The following is a 27,274-nucleotide window of genomic DNA, read 5'->3' as shown; positions in this document are numbered from 1 at the left end:
TTAAACAACAGCTGTAGGTCTGACATCTATTCTACTTGCACATAGTGATTAATTTTCGTTATTAAACTACAGTACTCCAGATGGAGTAATATAAATTTTAGTATTTCTAGCAGTTTAATCACCTCCACAAGCTTTCAACAGAATCTTATTAGCTATGTTTACAAAATTTAAAATATGCCCTAGTAAATAATTAGTCGACTTTGAGATTTACGCTGTGACTGCAACTTGTTTCATTAACCGATCTAAAAATAATTGCTGCCATAGACATTTAAATTTTGGATGGTATCAAGCTTCTTTGAGAGTTACGCTGTGATTACGATGTGTTTAACTTGTATAACTCACTGACATCAGATTAGACACTTCATTCAATCACGTAACATTCGAACATAAATCCATTAACTAATTGCTCATAAATGGATTAACTAATTGCTTATGAAGCCTGTTATTAGTTCCCCGTTTGTATATTTGGTTTGCTGTGTACACCTAGAATGTTGTTTTGGCTGTGCGGCTGTTTGATGGTACCCATGTTAAGTTTCCGTCCCTAAATGTTCTTGAACTTAATTTTGTGTTGCATGAGTTGTCCTTCCATCAAATCGTCTTATTTTCCGTCAAATTTAACGGTGTAATGGTCTACATACAAAAAAATATATAATTTATTTGAAAAAGAGAAGAGCCTGACTCCTTAATACTATGGAGGAGTTCCTCCTCAAAATACTTCGTGGTCTATTCACAGATTTCGTGTTTACGATCAGAACCGTTCATGTTATAAATCAATTTGCAAAAAAATAATTAAAACTAAGATCATTTAGTCAATAAAGAAGTTGTCGATCATAAACACAAAGTTCTGTAAATAGATTACGAGCTATTTTAAAGAGGAATTCATCCTCAATCCTTGAGAAGCCAACTCTTTCTCTTAAAAAAAAATCATTTTCTTACTTTTTGGATGATTTTTCTATTTTATTCCTCAGCTTAATAGAAAAGTTGACATAGTTAACAAAAAGAACTACTAGTGACATAATTTGAGGACGAGAGACTAATAGTAGAGTTCAAAGATGAAAACTAAACCCGTGGTATAGATCAAAGACTTATGCTACAATTTAGCCTTCCAATTAAACTTAATGTGGTTATGTTAATCCGGTGGCTAATTAATTAATTATGATTTAAGTGATAGAATTAGCAACATTCTACTTCTCGGCCGCTGCTTTTGATGCATACATGAATCAGCATTGTCCTGTTTGATGATACAATTGTCTTATGCTTTTTATATAATCTTGAACAGAAACCTGGACAATATGTCGACTCATTATTAAAAATGCCAGATTGCAAGGAATCTAATTGGAGTTATCAAGATAAGATACTTGCCCCAAAAAACAATATACATGGTTTTGATCTGGCGTCGGGTTCTTGTCTTTTGTCGATCAAGAAAATTTGAGTATGCCAGTTTGACTAGTTGGATGATCTGGCATTTTCACAAAAGAACGGTCTGCACCATATTTGCATACAACCCGGCCCTTTGTGGGTACAATTCCAGATGCATGCGTTCCCATTCTTATTTCGTGAGCTGGTTATTAGATAGCCCTGCTGAATATTTATTCCGTCGATTTTCTTGGGCACCAATTATGCTATAAAATAATCTGGTATGGTAATCTGCTGACTGTATCCTTGGTAGTTTCATTGGCTTGATTTGCTGACATGTTTGAAATGGATGAGTTTATCAAGTTGCGTGGATAACTATTTTGTTGTCGGCCGAGATGTTATATTATTAAATTGTCAATTTAAACTATTGATTAAGTTTTGGGATCCCTTAAGTTTTTATTTGTAGCACGTATTTCAAATTAACAGTTTGACAACTTAATTTGCTAGATTATCTTCTCTTTTTTTAACAATTTGTTTATCGGAGGAAGGTTGTTTGGAATCAAAGGGATGACTATAATATAAAATAACATTGCCTCAATAATATTTTTATAACCAAAAGGAAATTAGATGGTGACTTTGCCATGGCAATCTATCCTTTTGAAGGCTGGAAAGACTCGCAGAGGCATTTTAACATCCACCAAGCCACAATCATGTAATTCACCAATGCCAGGAGTCGAACTCAAGACATGTCATGTAGAAAACAGACCTAAAATTCACCATCAATCACTGAGCCACCTCGTCGTAATTACATTGCCTCAATAATAGGGATGTGGAAATCCTACGCAGAAAACACCGGGATGGTGGCATCTGATTAATTTGGACGTCGAAATCCATTTTATTATTGTGATCACGACTTCGTTTGTACTTGGGTCATTATGCTTATGATTATGTAATTGAATCTTCATAGTTTAACATTTTTAAATGCATTATTGCCCTCCAAATACACGATACATTTTTCAGTGTACTTGTCATTATACAAGTGGATGGACATTTGAAAAAATCTTTTCTCCCTACTTATATTTTAACACTTAGTTTATCGAAATATGTTATTGGTATACTGGAAAATCTGTCCCAAATACATGAAGGATAGCCACAACTTCAAAGTTGCTTTATTAATCGAATACATTGTTTAATAGTTCTAGAAGATGATTAGTGCTAATCACCAAACTTACATAAACTTCCCACCTCATTAGTGATTGAGTGTTTCTAATCAAGATATCCATGGTGTCGTCACACTCCCTTTAAATAACCCGATATTTTTATGTACTTAGCTCTCATTTCTCTCATTTGGCTTCGATTTCAGACTAAGTTCGTTGTAGGATGGTTTATTAATCCTATTTAGGGTTCAATTATTGGCTAACCACTTTTTTGGAAAAGCCAAAATGTGAATGGGTCCATTTTTTGCTTAACAATACCCATTATTCGGTCTAAGTTCATGCTTTCTAGATGAACATGGGTCCATTTTTTGCTACTGAATGAGGTGAGGTATTATTGTTGTTTTGTTGGGATGCATTGCTAAAGTAGACACCCATTTGTGGCTTTGTTTAGTGCGTGATTTACAATACCACATAAAGATTAGTTGATAAGGCAACCTCATAAGACCGTTGGTCAAGTTATTCTCATAAATGAAACAGCTATTTTGTATGTGTATCAATCGGCCTTTCAGAGGCGCAATCCTCAATATATGAAGCCCGATGCTTTATAAGAGTATCTAACCAACCACGTGATTATATTGTTCTATTAAAATATTTAGGGCAATTAATCATAATAAACATATTTTGACATTTGGTTACACTTTTGTTCACACTTCTAAAAATTGTTCTTTTGATCAAATTTTGATGTAAAAAGTCTATATTGCCCTTCCTTAATCAAAAGGGGCAAAACAAACCCCTAACAACAGTACAACACCCAAATGACACTCCCCCCTTTCAAATGTTGAATCATAACTTAGACAACAACACAACAACGACACCACAACTAGACTCTAATGACTTTAAAAACAACCAAAAATCCATTTTCAAGAAACACCCCACTTTACCAAAAAGGACATATTTCAATTTGATATATGCAGACCAAATTCTTAGGATTTTGAACACCACTACAACAACAACAATCTGATGACCACACAACACTCCAAGAATACTCCCTCTTTTATGATTTTGAACCAACAAAACTTCAACAACAATCTTATGACACTACAACAACACTTCAGTGGTACTCGCCCTTTTATGATTTTGATCCAACACAACCACAACAGCACTCTAACAATACTCCTTTTTTTTTTTTTTTATGATTTTGAACCAACACAATCATAACAACAATTTGATGACATTACAAAGACATTCCAATGATACTCTCTCTTTTATGATTTTGATCCAACACAACCACAATATAACAATCTGATGATGCCCCAACAACACTTCAATGACACACCCCTTTTATGATTTTGAACCAACACAACCACAACAACAATCTGATGATGCCACAACGATTCTCCAACGACACATTGCCTTTTTTTTTATTTCAAACCACCATATCCGCAACAATTCATTCAAGGAACCCTCTCCTTCGTTCCCCAACTACCTCAACCAAATTTTAAATAAAAGAAATCGAATGTTCCAAATACTTAGCTACTTTCATGGTGTGCCAAATGTTCTTCACTGTTCCAAGTTTGATTAGTCAAGGCGGAGCAAGTGAAGAATGGATCTGAGAGTGTTGTTGAGTATCATTAGGGTGTTGCTACGTTTTTGGTGGTTTATGATCAATGAAGGATATGCTAAAATGATCAAGGACGGACAATATAAACTTTACACAAGCAAAATTGATTAAAAATAACAATTTTTAAAAGTGTGATAAAAAATGCAACCGAATATTAAACATGTCTATTGTGGCTAATTGCTTAAACTTTTATGTGTTCTAAGACATAACAAATTCCGATGAAGTATACACGTGGATTTTAACTGACGTCGGTCCTTGGAATTGAAACATCTTTACACCTTCACCCCACTCGTATATTTGATTATTACGTGGTATCTTTCAATTGCTTTATACTATTATGAATAGGGAAGTCTTGCTTTCCTTAACATCATAATCCACGGTGCTTTTTCTGAACAGTTCTTGATTTGTATTCCACGTCGTATGAGTTTATACGTCTAGTGTTTGCTCCACATACTCGTTAGGCAATTGATTCGTAGGTCGAGGATCCTCGTCATATTCTTTTTGTGAGAATTTCGAAAATTCTTTAATCACATCTGTTCATCGTGTATTGTCCAGTCAGTTTTTGTAAGGTACTATTTATATTCAATTTTAAATAAAAAACTTTACAATAATTTCTGACCGTACGATGTATGATAAACGGATGTGATTTGAGGATCTGCGATATCCTTACAAAGACAATCCGACGATTATTCTCACTCAAATTTTGCATCTCAAATGCATCAATTATTTAGTCATATTAAGTAACAAGGCAACACTTCCCATCTTTTAAATACTTATACATGAATTTTTAACCTTATAGGTCGTGTACAATGATAAACACTTAGAAAGCACTTAGAAAAAAGTACATTAGAAAAAAGTACCTTCTTTTTTATAGCTAACAAGGACTTGGTGGGTGCGCCACTCCCCTAAGCTGATTACCATTTTTAGGATTTCATTAGCTGTTATGTTTTGGACAAACAACCATGCAATATCTTTTTCATATTTCCCATTTACCTCAACCAAAATATAATTTTTTTTTCTTTTTCAAAAAGGGGATTAGCTGGTGGTTTTACCACACAGTCCACCCTTTCGGGGACTATGAAGATTCATTGAAGTATTTTGGCTACCATCATATGATTCACCAGCGTCAAGAATCGAACCAAAACATACCGTGTGCAATAATTAAGAACCTGAAATTCTTCTCCAACCCAAATATAATTAGGACATTAAAGTTGAATGGAATATGTTAAAAAAAAAAGAAGTTGAAAGGAATGTGAGTCACAATTGGAATGTGTAGCATTTCACCGGATAGATTCATCTTTACCACCAATAACCAAATACAGATCACAGACATTTTTTTTATTCTTTTACCACAATCAATTAAGCTAATTAATCCTGCTTAAAAAAACTAATTAAAAGCTAATTAACAACAATCCAACGCGACTTGAAATCTCACTATATATTCCCCCTCCCCGCCTTGCTCTTCCACCTCCACCTCCACAACTCTCTCTCTCTCTCTCTCTCTCTCTCTCTCTCTCTCTCTCTCTCACTCACATAACCACAAAACAAAACCAAAAACTCCAGCATTTTCGGAGAGAGGCAGCGGAGCGTACGTAGAAAATTTGATAAAAAAAAAAGATGCATGGTTTAATAGGGAGAAGGGTATTCTCGGGAAGTGCAAAATCCCTGCGGTGGCAACAACAACGCTGCTTCTCTAAGGTGGCTCAAAGGGAGGAAGCCCTTCTCCAAGACAATGGCGTCGATGGTCTCAAAATGCCCCCCTGCGATTACACCCCTCCGCCGTACACCGGCCCTACCGCCGACGAGATCCTTGCCCAGCGCAAGAAGTATCTTAGCCCCTCCATGCCCTACTTCTACGACAAACCCGTGAGCTCCACCGCACCCGATCCCTCCCTCCTCCACAATTTAATCACGTCTTTCATATGTTTAATTGGATATTAACGATTTTTCGTTTGTTTGGCGCAGCTGAACATTGTGGACGGGAAGAGGCAGTACTTGTTCGACGAGAAGGGGCGGAGGTATTTGGACGGATTCGGGGGGATTGCGACGGTGAGCTGCGGCCACTGCCATCCGGACGTGGTGGAGGCCATAGTCAACCAAACCAAGCGCATACAACACTCCACCATCCTCTACCTCAACCACGCTATCGGCGACTTCGCTCAGGCGCTCGCTAACAAGTTGCCCGGCAATCTCAAGGTCGGTTGAACGAGATAAACCTACTTACAACAAAAATGACACTGTAACGATATCTTAACTCAGTCATGTCCTCCTATTGGATTGTATAGTCATCTCCTCTTAGCATTTTTTGGTGAATAAACTAATTAGGTCGCTATTCATACAGTGATACTGAGTTGGGTTATGGTCGCAATATGTCAACTCATTTCAACATGTTCATATAATGGTATTGAGTTGAGATATAGTCACAGCTTATTAATTCAGTTTTATAATTAAAGACGGTGTATTTACGCTTTTTAAGAAGAATTGTCAATATCACCGACGAGTGATTGTGATCTTTTGTCGATAGGGGTCGCAATCGCGCCCCATGATAGCATCAATGCCTAGTTCATCATGAATTTTGTTTTCCCTTCTACAGTTTTTAAAAAGACGTAAAACCCGTTCATGATTTTTGGAATTTTATGGTATTTCTATTTGATTTTTAGTAAATTTGTTGGTAGGTGGTGTTTTTTACAAACTCGGGGACAGAGGCAAACGAGTTGGCAATGCTGATTGCGCGGTTGTACACTGGATGTCACGATATAATCTCGCTGAGGAATGCATATCATGGCAACGGTGCTGGCACCATGGGAGCCACTGCCCAAGCCAACTGGAAATTCAACGTCATACAGGTCATTTTCTTCTCCACTTTTTCTCTCACTATTCGTTTTTACTATCTAAAATATTTACATTTAAATGTTTTTAAGTAAGATTAGATGCTATGTTATCTGACTATTAATTAGGAGTGATGGATTTTTAAGTGTGATTTAACTTGGTGAATGTTATGAATTGATTAGACCTCTATTTGGTGAGAAGTTAGAATTTGTGAATAATAAATTGTCGAGCTCGATTTTAGGAGATAAATTTTCTTGGGGTGTGAAATCCACACACCTTTTTTAATTTTCGGTCATCAAGTCAGATGAATTGAAGAAAATCAAATGACAAAAATTAACAAGAAGTGTGTGAGAAATAAAAAAGAACGTGTGAATAGCACACCCCATTTTCTTATGCTTGGGACATTGTTGCAAATTATATAAGTGGCGCGTGACATTGTAAATTAGTCTATAACATTATAATAATGGTGCAACCGGTTCATGAAATTTATGCTAAGTAGGGTTATTGTACCCCGAGCTTTATTTACTAGCTAAGTTCCATGTATTCATACATTTTTCGGTAACTTCGATTGAGATTCGATTATAATACTTATATGTATTGAATACAATCATTATCTCAACTATCAGATAATGATTGTATTGAATACATTTATATATTAACATAAACTACATCTGAATGTCAAATAATAATTGTATTAAATACATATAAGTATTGTACACATTCTATGATTCGCTACATTTGTGCAATTGGAAGGAAGGCACGTGAAGTTATCAAGATAAAGTGGTTTAAGCCTAAAAAGGCCAGGATGTATGTTCATATGTTATCATTCTCGATTGGCTGGATGCTACATATGAGCTAACCCCATAACACGATATCGACACCACCTAACGTCATCCGAATACCTTCAATTATACAAAAAATGGAAAATACTATATAATATGACTAAATGATAAGGTTGTTCAAATCAATATTATGATTTGATATTTTTTTCTATTATTTTCCTTTTGTTGGGGACCATAGGTCATTTGCATACATGCATCAATACGCACAGTACGCATGAGCAAATCATTTTTGTAGCAGAAGTTGTCATTTCTATACAGGTAGTGTGATTTGACTTGTTTGCCTAATACGGTAATACCATAGTTATTCCTTAAGAATACATTTCTTAACCTTTATATCACATTACATTTGATAAGTTTTCAAGGACTATATTTAGTGTAAGATTTATACTTGATAATAAGTAAGTTAGGCCAATTAGTTAGGATAATGTGTCTACCTCCTTCCATGTTCTTGTTCCTATAGAGTGAAGTATTGTAGTAGTTTGGAATATTATCTTGTAAAGCAGAAAACTTATATGCTTATTAATTTAATTAAAATGCGGAAATAATAGAAGCAATAATTGTTAATATGTTATGTATGTATGAATTTACCTATAATGAGATATTTTTCAATGTGTTAGGAACACGGCCCGTTACACTAATTGTCATAATAAAATTGGTTGGAAACATGAAAAATAAAAATTCAACCAATTATATTATGACACTTTGTGTAACAGATCACGTTTCCAGCAAACTAAAAAATTTCTCACCTATAATTCTATTATTGGGTTTTGCTCCAAAATAAATTATTAGAATGCCAAAAGAGAAGGTTAGGTGTGGAAGAGATAGGAATCTTGTCCGTTCATCATACATCGTGCGATCAATTTTCGTCAGATACTATTTATGTTCATTTTTAAATAATATAATTTAAAATGATTTCTGACCGCACGATGTACGATAAAATGACAAGATTAAAGGATATCTACAATCCTATCTCGGTGTGGAAAGCAAATTTCTTTTTTTTTTTTTTTTTTTTTTTGGTTGATGTGGAAAGCAAATTTCAATAATATATATTATAAGAGTAAATTGTAGCAATAGTCTCTCAACTTTAATCAAATTGGAGCAATGGTCGCTCAACTAAAAATCCATTACCATTAGTCCCTCAACTTATCAAAATATGTAGCTATGGTCCCTTTCATCAATTTCGTCAAAATTTTGTCAAAATAAGTTATGTTGGAATGATCATTTAAACAATTAGGGTCTCTCAACTCATCAAATTGTGTAATTATGGTCCTTTTCATCAACTACGTCAAAAATTTTGTCAAAACGAGTTATGTTAGAAGAACCATTGCTACAATTGGGTTAAAGTTAAGGGACCATTTCTCTAGTTGAATTAAAGTTGAGCGACCAATGGTAATGGATTTTTAGTTGAGGGAACATAGCTACACGTTTTGATGAGTTAAGGGACCAATGGTAATGAATTTTTAGTTGAGGGACCATTGCTCCAATTGAGTCAAAGTTAAGAGACCATAACTACAATTTACTCATCTTATAATGTTGTAGCCTGTATAAAGAGTATTAGAGCATTAGCTTAAGCATTAAGTAAAAGGTATTATGAAATTATGCATTCTTAAAATCTTTTTCTTTTCCAACAAGGATATTTAGATTTTTTTAATACTTAAGTTAAATACTTAAATCAATTTCTGTTTCTGAGCCGTTAAATGAGGATTGTAAGACATTGGAGAGAGAGTTGTGGATGCATATACTTATTCACCATGGAAAGAGTATTTATCAAATATAGCCAAATATTAACCTCTGATTTTAAAAATGTCAATTTTTATAAAAACTTTCAAATATATCTAAAATATCACTTAAATAGACATAAATACCCTTAAACTTTAAGCCTAATAAATTGAAAAACCAAAACCCTATTAGATGAAAAGTTCTCACAGCTAAACCTTAAAATTGGAGGAGACCAAGTGAAGGCATAGACTATTGGTGAAGAATTGTGCACCCCTAAACGAAGATGAGTGTAGATGGTTAATTTTTTGCATTTTTCCTCGTCTATGTTTTCTCTTTGCTTTTGTAGTTTCTTCCTTCAATTGGATATTTATGGAAGAATGAACGATCAATTTTTGTAACAGTATTTATCTCAATTTTCCTTTGGATTATATGTGCTTCGTATTTAATTTTCCACACCCTTACATTATTAAGGGCGTTGTCCGTATCTGGATTTTGTTTTGAAGGTTATCATTGACTGTGGTAGTGAATCAAGAGATTAGTGTGTTTTGAGAAAGTGCAAAAATCATATTTTAAGGTTTACGGAATAGAAATTCTTCGGGTGCCTATTAGAAAAAATACTGAAAGCACCACTTGATTATCACACAAGAATCTTTTAATCAACAACTAGTTATTTGTATGAATTAAGGGTATTTGTGTCTATTCAAGTGATGTTTTGGATATATTTGAAAGTTTTTATAAAAACCTGACATTTTTTAAATTAGAGGCTAATATTTAGCTATATTTGATACATACTCCTACGGAAATTGTTATTGGCACTTTAGAATATTACTCAGTATCCCATCCCTTTTTTTTTACTATAGAGTGCATAATGACATATTTGCTGATACGTTGATGATTTTCACTTGCACCAAGTATATTAGTTCTGTACTAGAAGGGCTTACTGTAATTTGCGTTGTTCAAAGTTAGCTAACATTCCCATTATATGGTTTAATCAACAGAGTGGAGTTCATCACGCCGTAAATCCGGATCCATACAGAGGAGTTTTTGGTTCAGATGGAGAGAAATATGCCAAAGATGTCCAAGATCTCATAGACTTCGGAACCTCAGGCCATGTTGCTGGTTTTTTATGTGAGGCTATCCAGGTAGGTCATCTGCCTAATAATCAAGTTATTACTCACTCAACCATTCCAGGGAAATGCAGCAAAAGGAAGAAAAATCCATGGATCAACCCCCTTTTTTAGTACTAATTTTTTAATTATTTTACAGGGAGTAGGAGGAATTGTAGAACTAGCTCCAGGTTACTTACCAGCCGTTTATAATAGCGTGAAGAAAGCTGGAGGACTTTTCATTGCTGATGAAGTCCAATCTGGTTTCGCTCGGACGGGGAGCAACTTCTGGGGATTTGAGGGCCACGGTGTTGTGCCTGACATTGTGACAATGGCAAAGGTATAGCCGAAGAGTGACTTAATAATCTCATCGTTCTTTTCGTCAACCCCAAGAAATATATATTCGAAGCCGGTTTTCTGTGTTTGACTTAAATCTATGTCTGGATTTTGCAGGGAATTGGAAATGGCATCCCCCTTGGTGCTGTGGTAACCACTTCTGAGGTTGCAGAGGTCCTAACTCGCCGCAATTACTTCAACACCTTCGGTGGTAATCCAGTGTGTACAGCTGCAGGACTGGCGGTTCTAAACGTGATTGAGAAAGAAAAACTGCAGGAGAATGCGTTGCTCGTGGGATCGTATCTGAAGGAAAGACTCAATGCTCTTAAGGATAAATATGAACGTAAGCATTTTTCTTATTACGTCAGTATCCATGAGTCATCACAGACAATAATTTCCTCTATGATTAGAATATATCTTATAAACTGTCTTTTATCTCAACTTCTGGTGATGATTGCGTATGTAGTTATTGGCGATGTGAGGGGAAGGGGATTCATGCTCGGAGTTGAACTTGTTACTGATCGTGAGCTGAAGACACCTGCAAAGGCTGAAACCATACACGTAATGGACAAGATGAAAGGTTTGTTTTAAACCTATGCGATTCTGAATCCCTTTCGTGGTTCGATGCTACCTGACCTGGTAATTAATCTTTACTTTGTTTTTCCTTCCACTATCAGATTTGGGAGTTTTGATCGGCAAAGGTGGCTTCTACGGAAATGTTTTCAGAATCACACCTCCCCTATGCTTCACCAAGGAAGATGCAGGTATTTTTTTTCCTACCGTCTCAGCGAAATAGCAAATTAGCGAGTGACATGTCATTCCAAAAGTGCAGTCCCAATTTGTTTCTTTTTTTTTTTTTTTTTTTTCTGGCTGCAGATTTTCTTGTGGATGCAATGGACTACACGATCTCGAAAATTTGAAAGCTAGCTCAAGTCTTATTGTAATCAATTTACCAATCGGTCTAAGCACCGATGAACTGTTATCTCTTGAAAATGAAATTATCAAAATATAGTAAGGTTTGTGCTTCAATAATTCGACTAAGATCACGAAGAGCCAACAACTCGTTCTCTCACTCAGCACATATCCTGACGCTTGTTTGGTTTACTTCTTTATGATCTTATGAGTATTTGAAGGGTGTCTCTCCATTTGTATATAGGCCTATTTTTAGCTGACCCTGAAACTTGATTTTAATCCCGCTTACCCCCTATAACTCAAAAATCACCACTTTACTCCTTAAAGCTTTAAATTAGTTTTATTTTACCATGTTTATGTTTCTTCTGTCAAATAACCATTAAAGTTGTTGACATGGATGGTTAAAAAGGTAATACATAGGCTTATTTTAAGCTACAGTCTCTCGAATTCGATTTTGATCCCACTTTGCCTCCTAAAACTCAAAAATTGTCATTTTGTAAATCTCCTCTATGCATTGTTGAATATTAACGCATACTGCAGATGAATTTGATTTTAAATCTTCACTATGAATTTGATTATAAATCTCCACCATGCGTTAACATTCCACATAATAGAATTTGCTCCAAATCTATGGATATTAAACCAATCTTAGAGAAAGAGTGGGAAGAGTGGGAGGCAGAGGTTAGGTTGATAGTGAGCAAGAGATGAGGGAATTCTCACCGTTGAGATGGGATCGGTATTGGTATGATAAACGACATCAGAAAGTGTAACAACCCGTCCTCAAAATTTATGGTTTTTATGATTTTAAAATGTGAAATTACGAAAATGCCCTTCGAGGAAAATGTGTTGACTTTATTTGATCGCCTTGTCGTGTTATGTAAGATCCGTTTTCTTGGCGTATCCTTGTAGTACTCGTTGCTACGAATGCGTGGGCGTAAACAGAACGTAATTTGGAGTTATTAATGAACAAAGTCGAGGGAAAAATGGACATTTGACCATCATATGGGAGGCTCCAGATATCTAGAGCAAAGATTTGTTAAGCTAATTGTGTGGTTGTGATGGAAAGGAAATGAGAGAAAAGAAGGGGTGCGGACCAATCAAATGGGAAGGTGAGGGAATGAACCAATGGGAGAAGAAAGAAAGGAAGGGAAATGAGAGAGAGAATGAGCACCGGATCACCTTGACCCGGTTTCTCCCCACCGACCCGACTCGTTCCACAACTATTCCGACGTGATTTTCGTCGGTTTTTCCGTCAAATAGCCACCATCCACCACCTGGAAAACATTCCATGACCTCCCATCTTTCATTTTCACCCAAACCCGAAGGTCTTTGGCCCTAGTTTCATGAACCACCTATGTGCTCAGAAGGTTATTCAGCAGCGATCCACCACTCCGGCAACCTTCACCGTCGATGACCACCACCATAAGACTCCTCTTGAGCCTAGGAACAAAGCCCAAATGAGTTTGGGGGTGGCGAAGCTGCAAATTCGATGAATCAGGGTTCACCCATTTTGGGGTTTCCGGGGGTTTGTGGCAATTTCAGGCCACTTCTTGGCCGAATTGGACTTCATCCCAGACATGAAAGTTGTTCCTCTCATTGAGATCTTCATTCCTATAAAATTTGAGAATTTTTGGAGTTGTTGAATTTTTCGATGAGTCAGGGCAGCCGGCAGTCGCGTGCGGCTGCACGTGGCCTTCCAGGCTGCTGGCTCGTGGTGGCTCATGCAGTGACGCGTGGGAGAAACCTGAGGTCTCTCCTTAGGTTTTTCGACGTGCCGCATCCGAATATGTCGTCCGTTTTCTCAAATTCTGACGTTTTAATAGAGTTTTACTAAACGGTCCCTATATGCGTTCAGGTGCGTCGATGGGAAGTGACACAAATCTCACTCGTTCAAGCGGCTCTCGGGCAACAAAATATCTGTGAGTAGACCCTTTCATCACTTGCGTATTTTTATAAAATATTAGCCTACCATGCATTGCATATTTCTTAATTTGAGTATGTTTTATATTATGCTTATGAATTTCTATAATTATGGTTTACAAAATATTTATGATTTATCGAAATTATGTTTTTATGAATGGTTATAAATTATTGGATTTGCATTTATGAATTCCTATGGCTCTCGAGTATAATTTGGTTATGGATTTACGAATATGGTTTACCATGGATTATGAGATTTTGAGCTTGTGAGCTCCGGATTTGATGTGAGACTCTTGAGGTATGTTTTCGGTACTTATTTAGCAGGTTATCATACAACACATCCACAAAACAGGGGTATATATGTCTATGGCCATAGGACACAATGGAGGAGTGGTGAGAGATTATGATTATACCCCCAGCTTCACTAGCCCGGGGCTAGTGTTGGTGTGTGATGTATATGTATATACTTCTTATCTGGCGTAACCCAAAGATGTACAACTTCATCTTTGAGTGATGGACCCTATGTTTCTTCTCCGGCGTAACCCGGAGTCGTACAACTTCACCTTCAGGTGATAGACCCACTGCATATACATATACATATGTTATATCCTCTTCTCCAGCGTAATCTGGAGTTGTACAGATTCACCTTCGAGTGATGGACCGTGGTTTCTTCACTGACATAACCCAGTGTCGTACAGCTTCACCTTTGGTAGCCACTATGATACGGGTGCCCCCACTTAGGGTTGCGGATTTCTTATATTATAAGAAAGAAGGTAGCACCTTTGTGAATCAAGGAAAATATGCCCAGGACATCGTTTATATCATCGATGAGATTTACGGATTTGTCTTTGGGCGGTGTTTCAGCATTTTTTAGCGTGGTTTTACACGTACTAAATTTTTATAAATGTTTTTCATAAAACCTATACGTAGTATTATATGTGTTTTGAAAACAGGGGGTTAGTTTATTCTGAAATAAAATGGTTTTCCTATTATTAGTATCATTATTATAAACTTGGTCCACTTACCTTTTCTGTTTTGTGCCCCCTCAAGAGTTACGATCAGGGCACATAATCCCGGCTTCAGGGCGCTTCGGCTTAGTTATCCTCAAGTCTTCTTAGCATAGGTATCATTTCCACATTTGTATCTTTTCTTAGTAATTCTTTCATATTATTCTTAGTTAGTTGTATGCTCTGAGCACGTTCTTACTTTAGTATAATCGCTCTAATTGCATATATTTAAGTTATATGCACGTTTAAAATGGCTTCGTCGCCCTCAAGTGTCGACCAGCACGTGCCCATCCTGATATTTGGGGAATATCAGGGTTGGGGCGTGTCAGAAAGTCGTTCTCCTCATTTTGAATTTTGGTTCATCATTTTACTATATTCCTCTTTTTTTTAGATATGCATTTTAATTCATGTAAGTATATTTGATGGTTTTGAACAGAATTAACAGAATTAAGGCAATGTATGGCAAATTTTGAGTTTCATAGAGTAAAATGACGACCTTTAAGTTTCAGGGGCAAAGTGAGATCAAAATCGAGTTCCATGGGTAAAGTAGGATCAAAATAGAGCGAATTTGCCAGAAGAAATGAAAACATATTAAAGTGGAGTAGATTTTAAGTTTCAGAGAATAAAGTGGTGACTTTTGGTTATAAAAGGCAACGTGAGATTAGAATCAAATTTTAGAATGCGTAGCTGTAAATAAGCCTTATATATAATGTGTATATTATTGGTTTAGTGTATGTACTTTTTTGTCACCATATTTTCGGGTTTTTTATTTTTGGGAACTGAAACTGCAAATTGATAAATTCTGTATTGCTTTTGTGTGTTTGGACGATGTAACTGAAGGACAAAACAGAGAATTTCAGAGGAATTGCAAGTGCAAATCGTACAGCACCACACTATTTCATTACCTCAAAATTGGATGTCTTATCCTCATCATCTTTTACTAAAAACAAAGACAGTTACCTAAGAGCAATCTAATCCCTTGAAATTAAAAGTCTAATCTGGTATATACTGTTTGGGTTAATATTTGAACATTGGGCTTAAATAGGAGGAAACGCAAAGGTGCCAATTAAAAAGGGACTTGCCTGAGGCTTAGCATCGAGCCCAAAAGCAAGTTAAAAGCTTTCTTAGCCAAGCTACAGGCCACATGGCTATATTGAAGTAACAAGTGATGGAGACTAACTTACTACCAGCCAAAAGACCTTTCTAGTGGCATTACAAGTAAAAAGCTGATGACCCACTACCCTCCAAGTGCTTTCGGGCAAGAACAAAGTTACAGTAGTCGGGCTAATTTGCCTATAAAAGGAAGAAGATGCCCCAGAGACAAAGACACTCAATTAATCAAACAAACAAACATACAAACTTTACTCTCAAGCCAGATTGGCATACAAAAGCTGTAATCAGCCCCAATCCCAATCCTTTTAGCTATAGTTCTCTGAAAAGCTATCTCTTGTCTAGTTTAAAAGCTCTGCTATCTCCTTCAGTGGTGTAGCATCGATTCCCTCTTGTAAACTTGTTTACCATCCATCCGTTTTTATCATACAAACCCTGTAAATACAAAGAGAAGTGACTACAAGAAGTTCAACCTTGCCAGACAAGGTGAAATCTTGCCCGAAGCTCTTTGTTTATTTTCTGAATTAGTAGATATGTTACTTAATGCATTCTCTAGTATGCATTCAAGTTATTTCCATCAATTTTCCTTATTTTAAGAGTCACATTTGCATTTGGATCCGGTTAGTTTAATGGATATGTTTTCAGTAAAATCAATAAAGGATCGGACAAATGACTTAAATAAGATTTGGACTCCTTCCATCCAAGCATACAAGATCATGAACTAAAAGTCCTTGTTTACGAGGCAAGAAAAAGAACTTAATGTGGACTTAACCCATCCATGACAAACCTTTGATAAGAAGAAGTTTGAGTAACTTGGAGCGCAAATAATCGACTTAAAACACACTTGTTCTACATCTATTATACTGAAATAAGCAGTGGCACGCCTAGCACTTGGTTAGTTTTGATTGCGAGCCTCAAGGCCTACACCTAAGGCCCCACAAAGGCACCTTTCAAAACTAACGTTGTTCTCTTCTTATAGCACATCAACAAGCAAGAGCCTGACTACACATCCAAAGTGCCAATCCCTTGTGGAGCTGTGCTAAGGTCCCAGGAACCTTCTCCAGAGAAATCTTTGCCCGAACGCATACACTTCTCCTATAAGACTAAATCTACACTAAATCACAAGACAAAAAACAGAAAACTATCCGATCAAACTTGAATTAAAAAATAAACACAAACTAATTTCTTGCTTCTCAAGCTTGGACAACGACCAAATTGTATTTAGTTCCAACCATCCCCTCTAAATGGATTCTGGATTTGACTCGCAATATTCTTCTGGGGTAGACAAATCTTTCCTTTGGAAGAGCCTTGGCAAAGATATATGTAATTTTATCATGTGATTTGCAATATATCAGCTCAATAGTATTCTCTTGTAGTGCTTCCCTTAAGAAATGACACCCACGCTTAATATGCTTGGTCTTTTATGGGTTCCTAGTCATTGATATTGCAGAGGTGTTGTCACAAGTCAGTGGTGTTGCATCCATTTGAATTTCCTCAAAATCCTTTAACACTAGTGTTCTAAAAAATGGCCTAGGCGGCGCCTAAGCGCTGGACAGGTCACCACCGAGGCGTTTTCTTGCAAATCGGCTAGGCTTTAGGCAGGGTAGGCGGTGCTAGGCATCTAGGCGGTTTTTTTTTTCTTGAAATTAAAAATAAATAAATAAATCCTATCTAAGTGTAAGTTTGTGAACTTGTAGTACGTTGGAAATAAGAAATTAATGAACAGAGAAGAGATCGATGTGTGTTTTACCATTGTGCGTCGGCAAACCGTGATGGCTGAAATAGGTGAGCTGGGCTGAGGTCTGAGGTCTGAGGTTTGAGGTTTGTGTTGATGTTAGAGAGGGTGGAGATAAATGAGAGACTAATTTCGGTTTCTAAAGAGAGAGGCTTCTGATTTTCTTGGAAGACTTCTCTCATCTTTTGGAGAAATGAAAGAAAGACCTAGGGTTTCTCAATTTACTTAGAAATGAGGGAAGGCATTCAAAAATAAGGGTAGCCTTTCAATTGGAATCCTAGGGAGCTCCATTTCCTGATGCACAACACGTGTGCGCCTCTGTGCTACCGGAGAGGAGCAACGGTCTGAATTAGATATAGGGTTTGGGCTCTGGGCTTGAGGTCATCAAAAGCTGAAATGATAGTGGGTGTAGCTGCTAGGGTTTTTCAAATGTCAAATGATGCTGCTACACTAGGTTATATTGTAGTTGTTGCAAAAGATTGACAGAGGTGTGGCCTTGTACGTGTTGGTCAACGCGTCTTTATCAATTTCAGGTCACGAGTTCAATTTCATGGTGGCTGTTTTGTGTTTCTTTTTCATTCTTTTTCCCAAATACATTTTTCTTGTATGTCATCCTACAATACTCCTAACTATGGTTAGCATATATGCTTAATATGTTTTTTAATTTTAAACTTGTTGGATACTTTTTTTTTTTTACATTTTATCATTCTTTAATTATCTCTTATCCATGAATTTCATAAAAGTATAATTTTTTGTAAGTGCCAATATACACTTATTTACAAGATATACAAGAAATTTACCTAAATCCATCTAGACCCCGCCTAGGCGCTAGACGCCAACCCACCGCCCTACTAGCGCCTAACATTTTTTAGAACCTTGTTTAACACAAATCTCAACCAAATAGCCGAAGAAGTTGCTTCTGCAGCAATTACATATTCTGCTTCTGCAATAGACAATGCAACACTTTGTTACTTGAGGGAAACCCGAGAAAATATTCCATTGACAATGCAACACTTTGTTACTTGAGGGGTTTCCCTCAAAAATATTCCATTGACAATGCAACACTTTGTTACTTGAGGGAAACCCGAGAAAATATTCCAGAACAAAATGTGAAGGCATAGACTGAGGTGTTCTTCATGTCATCCCCACTTCTACATCAATCACTATCATAGAAGCCTAACAGAACAGCTTTCTCACCTTTTTTGTACTTGATCCCGAAGTCCAATGTTCCTAAGATGTACCTGCCTCTCTGCAGTTCCCATGTGAGTCCTTGTAGAATTATGCATAAACCTTGACAAAGGCTGGCTGCAAACATGATGTTTGGCTTTGTTGCAGTCAAATAAAGTAGACTTCCAACAATTTTCCTATATAATTTCTCAGCAACAGATTCAGTTTCGTCTTCTTTTCACAACTTTTCTTTTGTAATTAAGGGTGTTGCCACAGACTTGCAACCTTTTATATTGAATCTTTCAAACAAAGTCTGAGCATACTTCTGCTGATGGATAAAAATGCCACTAGATCTGGAACCACACGAATTCCCATAAAGTGATAAAGTAGTCTCAACTCTCAAGTCTGTCATTGCATACTATTTCATTATAATCCTTCTTGAACCCTGCAATCATTTCTTCACTACTTCCAGTAAACACATCATCAACATAGAAGGAGACAATTAGCATTTCGGAGTCTTTACCGACCTTTGTGTAGATAAAGGGTCTCTAATTAATCATTCACCAATCGGTCTAAGCACCGATGAACTGTCCTCTCTTGTAAAAGAAATTATCAAAATATAGTAGGTTTGTGCTTCAATAATTCGACTAAGATCACGAAGAGTCAACTACTCGTCTCTCACCCAGCATATCTCCTGACATTTGTTTGGTTTACTTCTTATGCATCTGTTATTAGTTTAGCGTATGTACTTTTTTTGTCACCATTTTTCAGGTTTTTAGATTTTTGGCAACTGAAGATGCAAATATCAAGTGAGCTTTGCACATTCATGTTTCCACAACGTGTAATGTATTGCAGGTGAGTCCAATTAGAAATTTGATCTATTGGAATTGTAATTTGAAAATAGAAAATTCAGTTATGTACACACAATTTTAGCTAAGTTTGTTGAAATTAGATTTCAAGACTATTTACTGACCATTTCTGCACGGCGAAGGAGAAGCAACGATGCACTTTCCGCTGATTATTCGATGGCATGATGCATTTACTGCGTTAGGGCAGAAGACGAAGAAGAAGAAACGAAACTTATGTGGACTCGTGGTTAAATAACTTTTTTCCCCTTGCTGTACTTGGAAACGAAAAGCTAATGTCCAAAAGCAATTAGACAAAGCTGTGAATATTGTTCATTTTGAATTGATCGTCTTATCCATAGCTTACTAATTCGCTTTGTATACAACGCTAGTTGTTTTCTAATGTTTTCGTTGTAATCAAGGAGCAAGTAGCTGACTTTGGTGTGCTTAACTGCTTATAAAAGTCCATTTCCAAATGTTTCTTCAGTTCCCGCTCTGCACAACCATGGAGTGCTCTTCATTTACTTTTCCGGCCTTTCCTCCTTCCTCAACTCTAAGGCCAAAAGACATCTTCAAAGAGCGCATTCATGTCCGAAGTTTTTACTCAGTTAACCATCTTTGTCATTGCATCAACCGCATCCATGCCGTGCCTTCAAAATTACCAAACAGCAACCGTTCCATTGTCCCAAATCAGCTTAGATCATTTTTGTTTTGCTCGAACACGAGTAAGCATATGAAAATGCAGGCTAGCAATGGGGTGGTTTGCTGAGAGTACTAGTGATCAAGGGCCAGAAATAAAGTGAGCGAATTGGATGGAGGGGCTTGTGGCACTTGGTGGACTGTGGAACAATATTTTGGAGTAAAAAGAGGTTGCGGGCAAAGACAACGCTCACCATGAGGGTGAAAACGATGGTTGTGGAAGTGGTGGAGAGGAGGGTAGTTGTGCGGAAAGTTGTAGTTCAGAAGAAAATGAAGGAGAAATGATAGACAGATCATACGATCCTGAATCTTTCTCGAGGTTTTTGGTTAGGGTATGGTCAGACACTAAATTATTTTCTAAGCTAGCCTTCGATCTTGTGCAACATGGCCAGTGTGATACCAGAGATCAAGGTATGTTTTCGTTAATCATGTACTTTCCACACAGATTTACATTCCAAATTTACTTAAGTCGGGCATTTAAGCATTTTCCATTTGCAATACTGATGCGCATGCAGGCCGAGGATTTGAAGATATACTATGGCCTACAATTTGTAACATCTTCATTAGAAAAGAAAGCAGAAGTAGCTTGTTTTATGGAAGGTTCAACAATGACAAAAGTACTTGCAGCAGCAAGCGAAATGGAAAGACGAGAGATGGAAAATGACCTTAGATCACTCCACTGCTCCTCGCCTTGTGAGTGGTTTGTTTGTGATGACTCCAGTACTTCTACTCGTTGCTTTGTGATTCAAATTATTTCTTATAAGCCCTTCATTCCAATCTTTGTATGACAAGTCTTTACTAACTTTATTTAGCACTAGCTAGCTCTCCAATGGCATTTGTTACATCGTACATACGATTCAAATGTTCAAAACAAAGAGATGACGTGACGCAGATTGGTAAATGCATAGAATGGTAAATTGGTAATCATCCTTCACTTGCAGGGAATGGACTCCGTTGCATCCCAGCAGGCATACCTCTTTTTTGAACCCACCAAATTTGAGGTAAGCATGGATATTCAATACATACTCTTATACTACATCTTCAAAGGGAAGAAAATGAGAAATTAACCATTGAAAAACTAGCCCTAGCTAATGGCACCGTCCCTATGTAGGGGACGAATATACGTGTTCACAGAGGAATCTATGAAGCGGCACAGGCAATGTACCAGCAATTCATGCCGGAAATATTGGAACACTTCCATAGAAACGGTGAACTCGCAAAGCTTCAATTTACTGGCCATTGTCTTGGAGCTAGGAAGCATTGGTCTTTTAGTCCACATGATGCTCCTCACTAGGAAGGTTGTGAAACCCTCTACTCTTCTGCCAGTTGTCACATTTGGATCACCATTTCTGTTCTGCGGAGGCTACAAGTTACTTGACCCACTAGGGTTGGATGCGAATGATCACATCCACTGTACGATGATGCATAGAGATGTTGTCCCTAGAGCTTTCTCCTGCAACTACCCCAACCATGTGGCTACTCTCCTCAAGCATTTAAATGGTTCGTTTCAGTCACACCCTTGTCTGATAAAAAATGTAGGTACCAGTTTGATAAATTCATAGAAATGGGCGAACATAATTCAATATCATGTCAACAAGGTGTCAATACCATTGTCAATAACATGCCAATAGTAAAACGCGCCCACAGGTTATTGATATGTTGTCGAAAATATAAATATCGCTAAAACCCGTCGCCTAATAAAAGACGGACGTACTGCAAATAGATTTTTGTCTAACTCATAAAATCCTCCACGTTAGTAAATCATTTTTTTCTGATGTGTTTTTATGCAGAAGATGATGTACTATCCAATCGGAAAACTGTTCATTCTCCAACCTGATGAAAAGTTATCTCCTCCACACCCTCTACTCCCCATGGGGACTGCCCTCTATGCCTTGGACAACACGCAATCTGATTTCTCTCCCGATATCTTTAGGGCCTTCTTGAACTCCCCACATCCACTAGAAACCCTTAGTGATCTAACAGCTTATGGTTCAGAAGGTACAATCTTACACGATCACGACTCATGCAGCTATCTAAAGGCTATGAATAATATCCTAAGGCAACACACAAGGATGGTTGCGAGGAAAGTGAGGAAACAGTGGAATCTCCTGTGGCCGCTGCTTACTTCACCATCTCCACACTGGTCCAACGATGAAGATGAAAGTGGTCTGTAGAGAGCAACAAGTTGGTAACAAGAGATCATACAGAGATATTTAAAAAAAAAAATTCCTGCATATAAATACAGAGATTCTCAGGAGGAATTATATCTCACATCCACTCCCCTAATTTCTCGAACAAAGGTACAATCTACAAAATTTGGTCTATAAGATATTGAGAAGTCAGGTCAATTCCAATGACAGTGAAACTGCATGTATGATAAGATTAAATCTATTCACATTACTCGCTGACGAAATTTGCAAGTAAATCTGATAAACAATACATTGATTCAAGCAAAAATAAAATTCAAAATAAAATTCAAACTTGAAATGGACAATATTATGAAGATACCATGTTAGCTTAACTGCATTCGTGGAAGCGTTGAGATTATAAAGATATCATGTTAGCTTAACGTAAGTGTTAATTACTTAGAGACTAATTGGTTAGCCAGGGGCATGATTATAAAAAAGCATTCCCAGCTCACTTGCATCACTCACTCTCTGGAATATACAAGCTCATCGGCTCTATTTCTCTATTCTTCTTGTATTCTCTCTCTGCTTTGATTTCTTCGCCTAAGTTAATCGATCTTCCTCTTGTTGTTCGTCTAATATCATTGTGATTTGTACCTTGCACCATTGCTGTTTCAGTTTCTGCAACCAATTTGTGGTTTGAGTGTATTGAGAATATATATATATATATATATATATATATATATATATATATATATCGACTTATTTCTTAGGTTATATGCCATAACTCATTCAGCATGTTATTCTTCATTAAATTCGTCGTTGAGAGTTGAGTTTTCGTTTAAATTGAAAAAAAGTTTGGGCACGAATGCTTAATTTTTGCCATGGATGCAAATTCTATTTTATTTTGAAGCATGAAGCTTGAGATTGGAATATTTTGTACCGTATGATTTGTTCAAAACAAAAACAAGACTGTATAAACCATTGACAAAAATAAATAAATTTTACAAAAAAAAATTAAATAAATACATTGTATGGAGAACTATATAAACCACCGTCAAGGTAGCATGCATGTTGATTTTCAATCAGTAATGGAGAGCCAATTGGTTCACCAGTCATATTAAGAAGTTAAATACATGCACTCAAAATAAAAATAAAAATACATGAGAAAATTTAACAAATTAATATCTAAATAAACCATTTATAAAAAAAAGTAATAATTAATCTACTAAGATAAACCATAATTATTGGCAGAAAAATTCAGCTTAATTAGCCCAAAAACAAACTGATATTATATATAAGCACTGGATCTGAATCAAAACAACAGCACCAAAAACTTGAATGATATATAAACCACATCACTTGCATTCAATAAAATTGAAGCATGAATTTAATCCGCAGATAACACTACCGATCATTTCGAGCGAACATGGACGACATCGGAGACTGCCTGCCTCCCGCAGCAGAAACCCTTGTACTTCGAATGAAAACGAAGCCTGAAAATTGAATCGTTGATGTTAGAATCGAAACAAAGTCCATTACCAAAACCCCGAATTCCTCGTACACTTGTATGCTCTTCCTGAGAAATATTACAGCCATCACCGTCGACATGGCATCCTTCAATCTAGCCATTTTCTGCTTCCTATAGGCTTATGCTCTTAAGCTGTTCCTTCTCTGTGATGACAGAACTTAGATTTGATATGATGTTACATCAAACATTGATTATGTTATGTTTGTATTATTAGTCGTACCAAAAAAATAATATATATATACGAAGTTTAATTACAGATATACCCTTTATTTTACGGAGGTCTATTATCCGCCCTCCCATTTTTATACCCTCTTGTGATGTGTGGTCACGGTTAAGCCAATTCAACATTTTATATTAATTTTTTATAGAAATAATAAAACAAAAAGTAATAAGAATATAAAATGTTGACGTGGCTTAACCGTGAACACACAAACAGGAGAGGATGGGAAGAGTGTGGAAATGGAAGAGCACACAATCCACCTCCTTATTTTACCACCTGAGATTAGAACTTTCATTTTTTTTTTTTTTTTTTTTTTTAGAAAAACTAATGAAAATGGTTTGAAAATTTTGAGTTTTAACGATAATAGTACCAGCGAGGATTGACCTTTTAATGTAAAAATATAATTTTTTTTTAATAAACAGTATCAAAAAATTTTCGTTAAAATTAATTTTTTTTTTTTTTTTTTTTATGATTTGCAAAAATCATGCGAACAAAAGTTCAAACACTGTTGCTTTCAAGTCGAAAGGTCCAAGGACACTATCGTAATTGGACGAGTGGCATGTGAGAGAAGCAAAGCGCTGAAAAAAATGAGGACATTGTGGACTCATCCTTCGGTAGATGCAAGCTTACGTGTTACTGTCCGTACTGAAATTTCGAATAACTTGCTTGAAAAATGTCGACACTCGATGTCATGGGACTATTTAAGATTAGACTTTACACCATGCCTTTTGTTGAGTTTGTTTTATTGATTTGGTAAAAAGAAAAATTTGGACAAAGAAAGCAGCACTCCTTGTCTCCCAAAGGTGGCGAAAGGACAGGCACAGCGACCACCCGAGGGTGGACTCCCCACCGGCGGTCTCAGGCCATAAGGGCTATGAAAACTTGACGTCATACCCGCCTTCTTCCGATTTTTCACTGGCATTCAATCAAGCTACTTTGTTAGAACCTTCCAATTAGAGGCTCTATATGGGCTAAAAAGTGATGGATATAACTTATTTTAAAGCTCCGATAAAGTTTTAGGGCTCTAAAAAATAACATCTTCTAATTTGGGGCTTTGTACCTTTGGGGCTATATATTTATTTGGGTGAAGTGCCGATTTAGTCTTTGAATTATTTTTTCAGTAAAATAAATCCCTAAATTCATTAAAATTGCTAATTTCATTTCTACTATTATATTTAAAGCTATTATATCTAATTTTTCATCAATTTAAGTCACTTGACACACTTTAGAGTGTAATACCGTCATTTTCTCGTCTATAAGCCCTAAACATTTCATATAGATTGCGAATCTAACGTCTAATTTACCCTCCAAAGTTAACTCCATACATTATTTTTTTTATGAAAATTTACCAATTTACCCTTTAATGTGTATCACATGCAAGTAATGTGACTTAAATCGATGGAAAATTGAATATAGTAGCTTCGAATATAATATTAGGGATGTAATTAGCATATTCTTAGCAGCCAATGGATTTAATTATCCTATTTCAATCTCATCTGATGGTTTATTTCTCTGATTAGCATATTCTCCGAAATCAAACAAGATAAAATTTCATTTCATAACAACATTTTGATTAGATTATATTATATCAATCTCATCCGTTGGTTTATATCTCTAAATGGCATATTCTCCAAAATCAAACAAGCTAAGATTTCATTTTCTACTAATCGTTAGATTAGATTTCTCACCTCAAGCTAACCCATTGGACCGTTATCTCTAATATCATTCACTCTTTATAAATGGTATCACACTAATTTGAGAACACATAAGCTTCCAAACCCTTTATTCTCAAATACCTTACAACCGCTCAACTGTAATGGCCCAACCATGGAATGATAACTACTCATCTAATGAGGATAATGCTACTTTTGCAATGGTAGGAGCCATGTATCAGCATTTCCATAGACATTTGGAGGCTACGTTAGTGCAAAATGAGCTAAAACACGGTGGCACCTTGTCACGCCGACAAAGAGTAAATCGAGATCGGGAAGAGAGCCATGTTGAACTAATGCATGATTACTTCTCTAACCCTCCTTTGTATCTACCTCGATTCTTCCGAGCTAGGTTCTGCATGAGGCGTGAGTTGTTTGACATGATCATGGAGAGAGTTGTCAATTTCGACAATTATTTCACTCAAAGACGTGACGCACCTGGAAAGCTTGGATTTTCACCATGTGTCAAGATAACAGCAGCATTCTGAATGCTTGCATACAGAGCAGTGGTCGATTCCCTTGATGAATATTTAAAGGTATTAGAGACAACAACTTAAAGTCTTGCAAGAGATTCTGTCGTGCCATCCATACTGTCTACGGACCATAATACCTTCGTAAACCAACGAAGGATGACTTGCAATTAAGAAAAGCTAAGGAATGAGGGTTTCCTGTATGCTTGGGAGTCTAGATTGCATGAACGAGGGTTTCATGTACTATGAGATGTGAGGTCTCATAAAATTGACTAATAACTTCCGAGTTACCACCTTCGAAATGAAAAATGGGTTTAGCATCTTATTTTTTGTACTTTAATTAGTATAGCCGGTAATAATTACTAATATCAGTGAAAAACACTTTATATTTTCGATATTGAAATATGTCTTAAGTTCTAATTCATCATTACTATTCAAAGGTCAAATTATAAAACAAAATACATAAAATGTCACCTATCAACTGTTAATGCCAAATGTGATAATAATCGGGTGCAATAACAATTGTGTTCAGAATTTTTTTATTCGTTAGGGAACTTGAAGTGCTCTTTTACTATAAAAAGAAAATTTGAGGCGCTTATTAGTGAAACTTTCATTTTTGGTATTGGTGTGGTTGATTGCCACCAATAAATTTTGAAAGAAAGTTTCTGTTAATTAGTTATTGATCATTGTTAGTACAATGCTTAATTAGCCCCATTATGTTTAATTAACACTTTTTGTACTCTTCCATGTGCTTTGTTCAACTTCCCTTCTACCATCATTCCTCCACCTTTGCTCATCCGCATTTTCTAATTGTACTTCCCCTATATCCCTAACATAAAAGTGAAAGCCAAAAC

At 36.4% G+C, this 27,274-nt stretch overlaps 1 protein-coding gene and 1 pseudogene across 2 annotated transcripts; both read left to right on the top strand.

The window, feature by feature from the left end:
• Positions 1 to 5,600: 5,600 nt before the first annotated feature.
• LOC137723814 (alanine--glyoxylate aminotransferase 2 homolog 2, mitochondrial-like) lies at positions 5,601 to 12,007 on the top strand. Its single transcript, XM_068463003.2, has 9 exons — positions 5,601 to 6,000; positions 6,100 to 6,330; positions 6,810 to 6,980; positions 10,523 to 10,666; positions 10,791 to 10,970; positions 11,084 to 11,309; positions 11,433 to 11,546; positions 11,644 to 11,730; positions 11,843 to 12,007. The coding sequence occupies exons 1-9, from the start codon at positions 5,752 to 5,754 to the stop codon at positions 11,884 to 11,886; spliced, it is 1,446 nt and encodes a 481-aa protein (XP_068319104.2). The 5' UTR covers positions 5,601 to 5,751; the 3' UTR covers positions 11,887 to 12,007.
• An 8,407-nt stretch (positions 12,008 to 20,414) lies between these two features.
• LOC137722107 (phospholipase A1 PLIP1, chloroplastic-like) lies at positions 20,415 to 24,139 on the top strand (annotated as a pseudogene). The gene is made up of 5 exons (XR_015961186.1): positions 20,415 to 20,772; positions 20,877 to 21,104; positions 21,297 to 21,362; positions 21,473 to 21,900; positions 22,147 to 24,139. The product of XR_015961186.1 is annotated as a phospholipase A1 PLIP1, chloroplastic-like (transcript).
• The last annotated feature ends 3,135 nt before the right edge of the window (positions 24,140 to 27,274 follow it).

The sequence above is a fragment of the Pyrus communis genome, chromosome 4, assembly GCF_041283825.1.
Source record: "Pyrus communis isolate YQ-2024b chromosome 4, ASM4128382v1, whole genome shotgun sequence".
Lineage (NCBI taxonomy): Eukaryota > Viridiplantae > Streptophyta > Magnoliopsida > Rosales > Rosaceae > Pyrus > Pyrus communis.
This window is presented reverse-complemented; position numbering and strand designations above follow the sequence as displayed.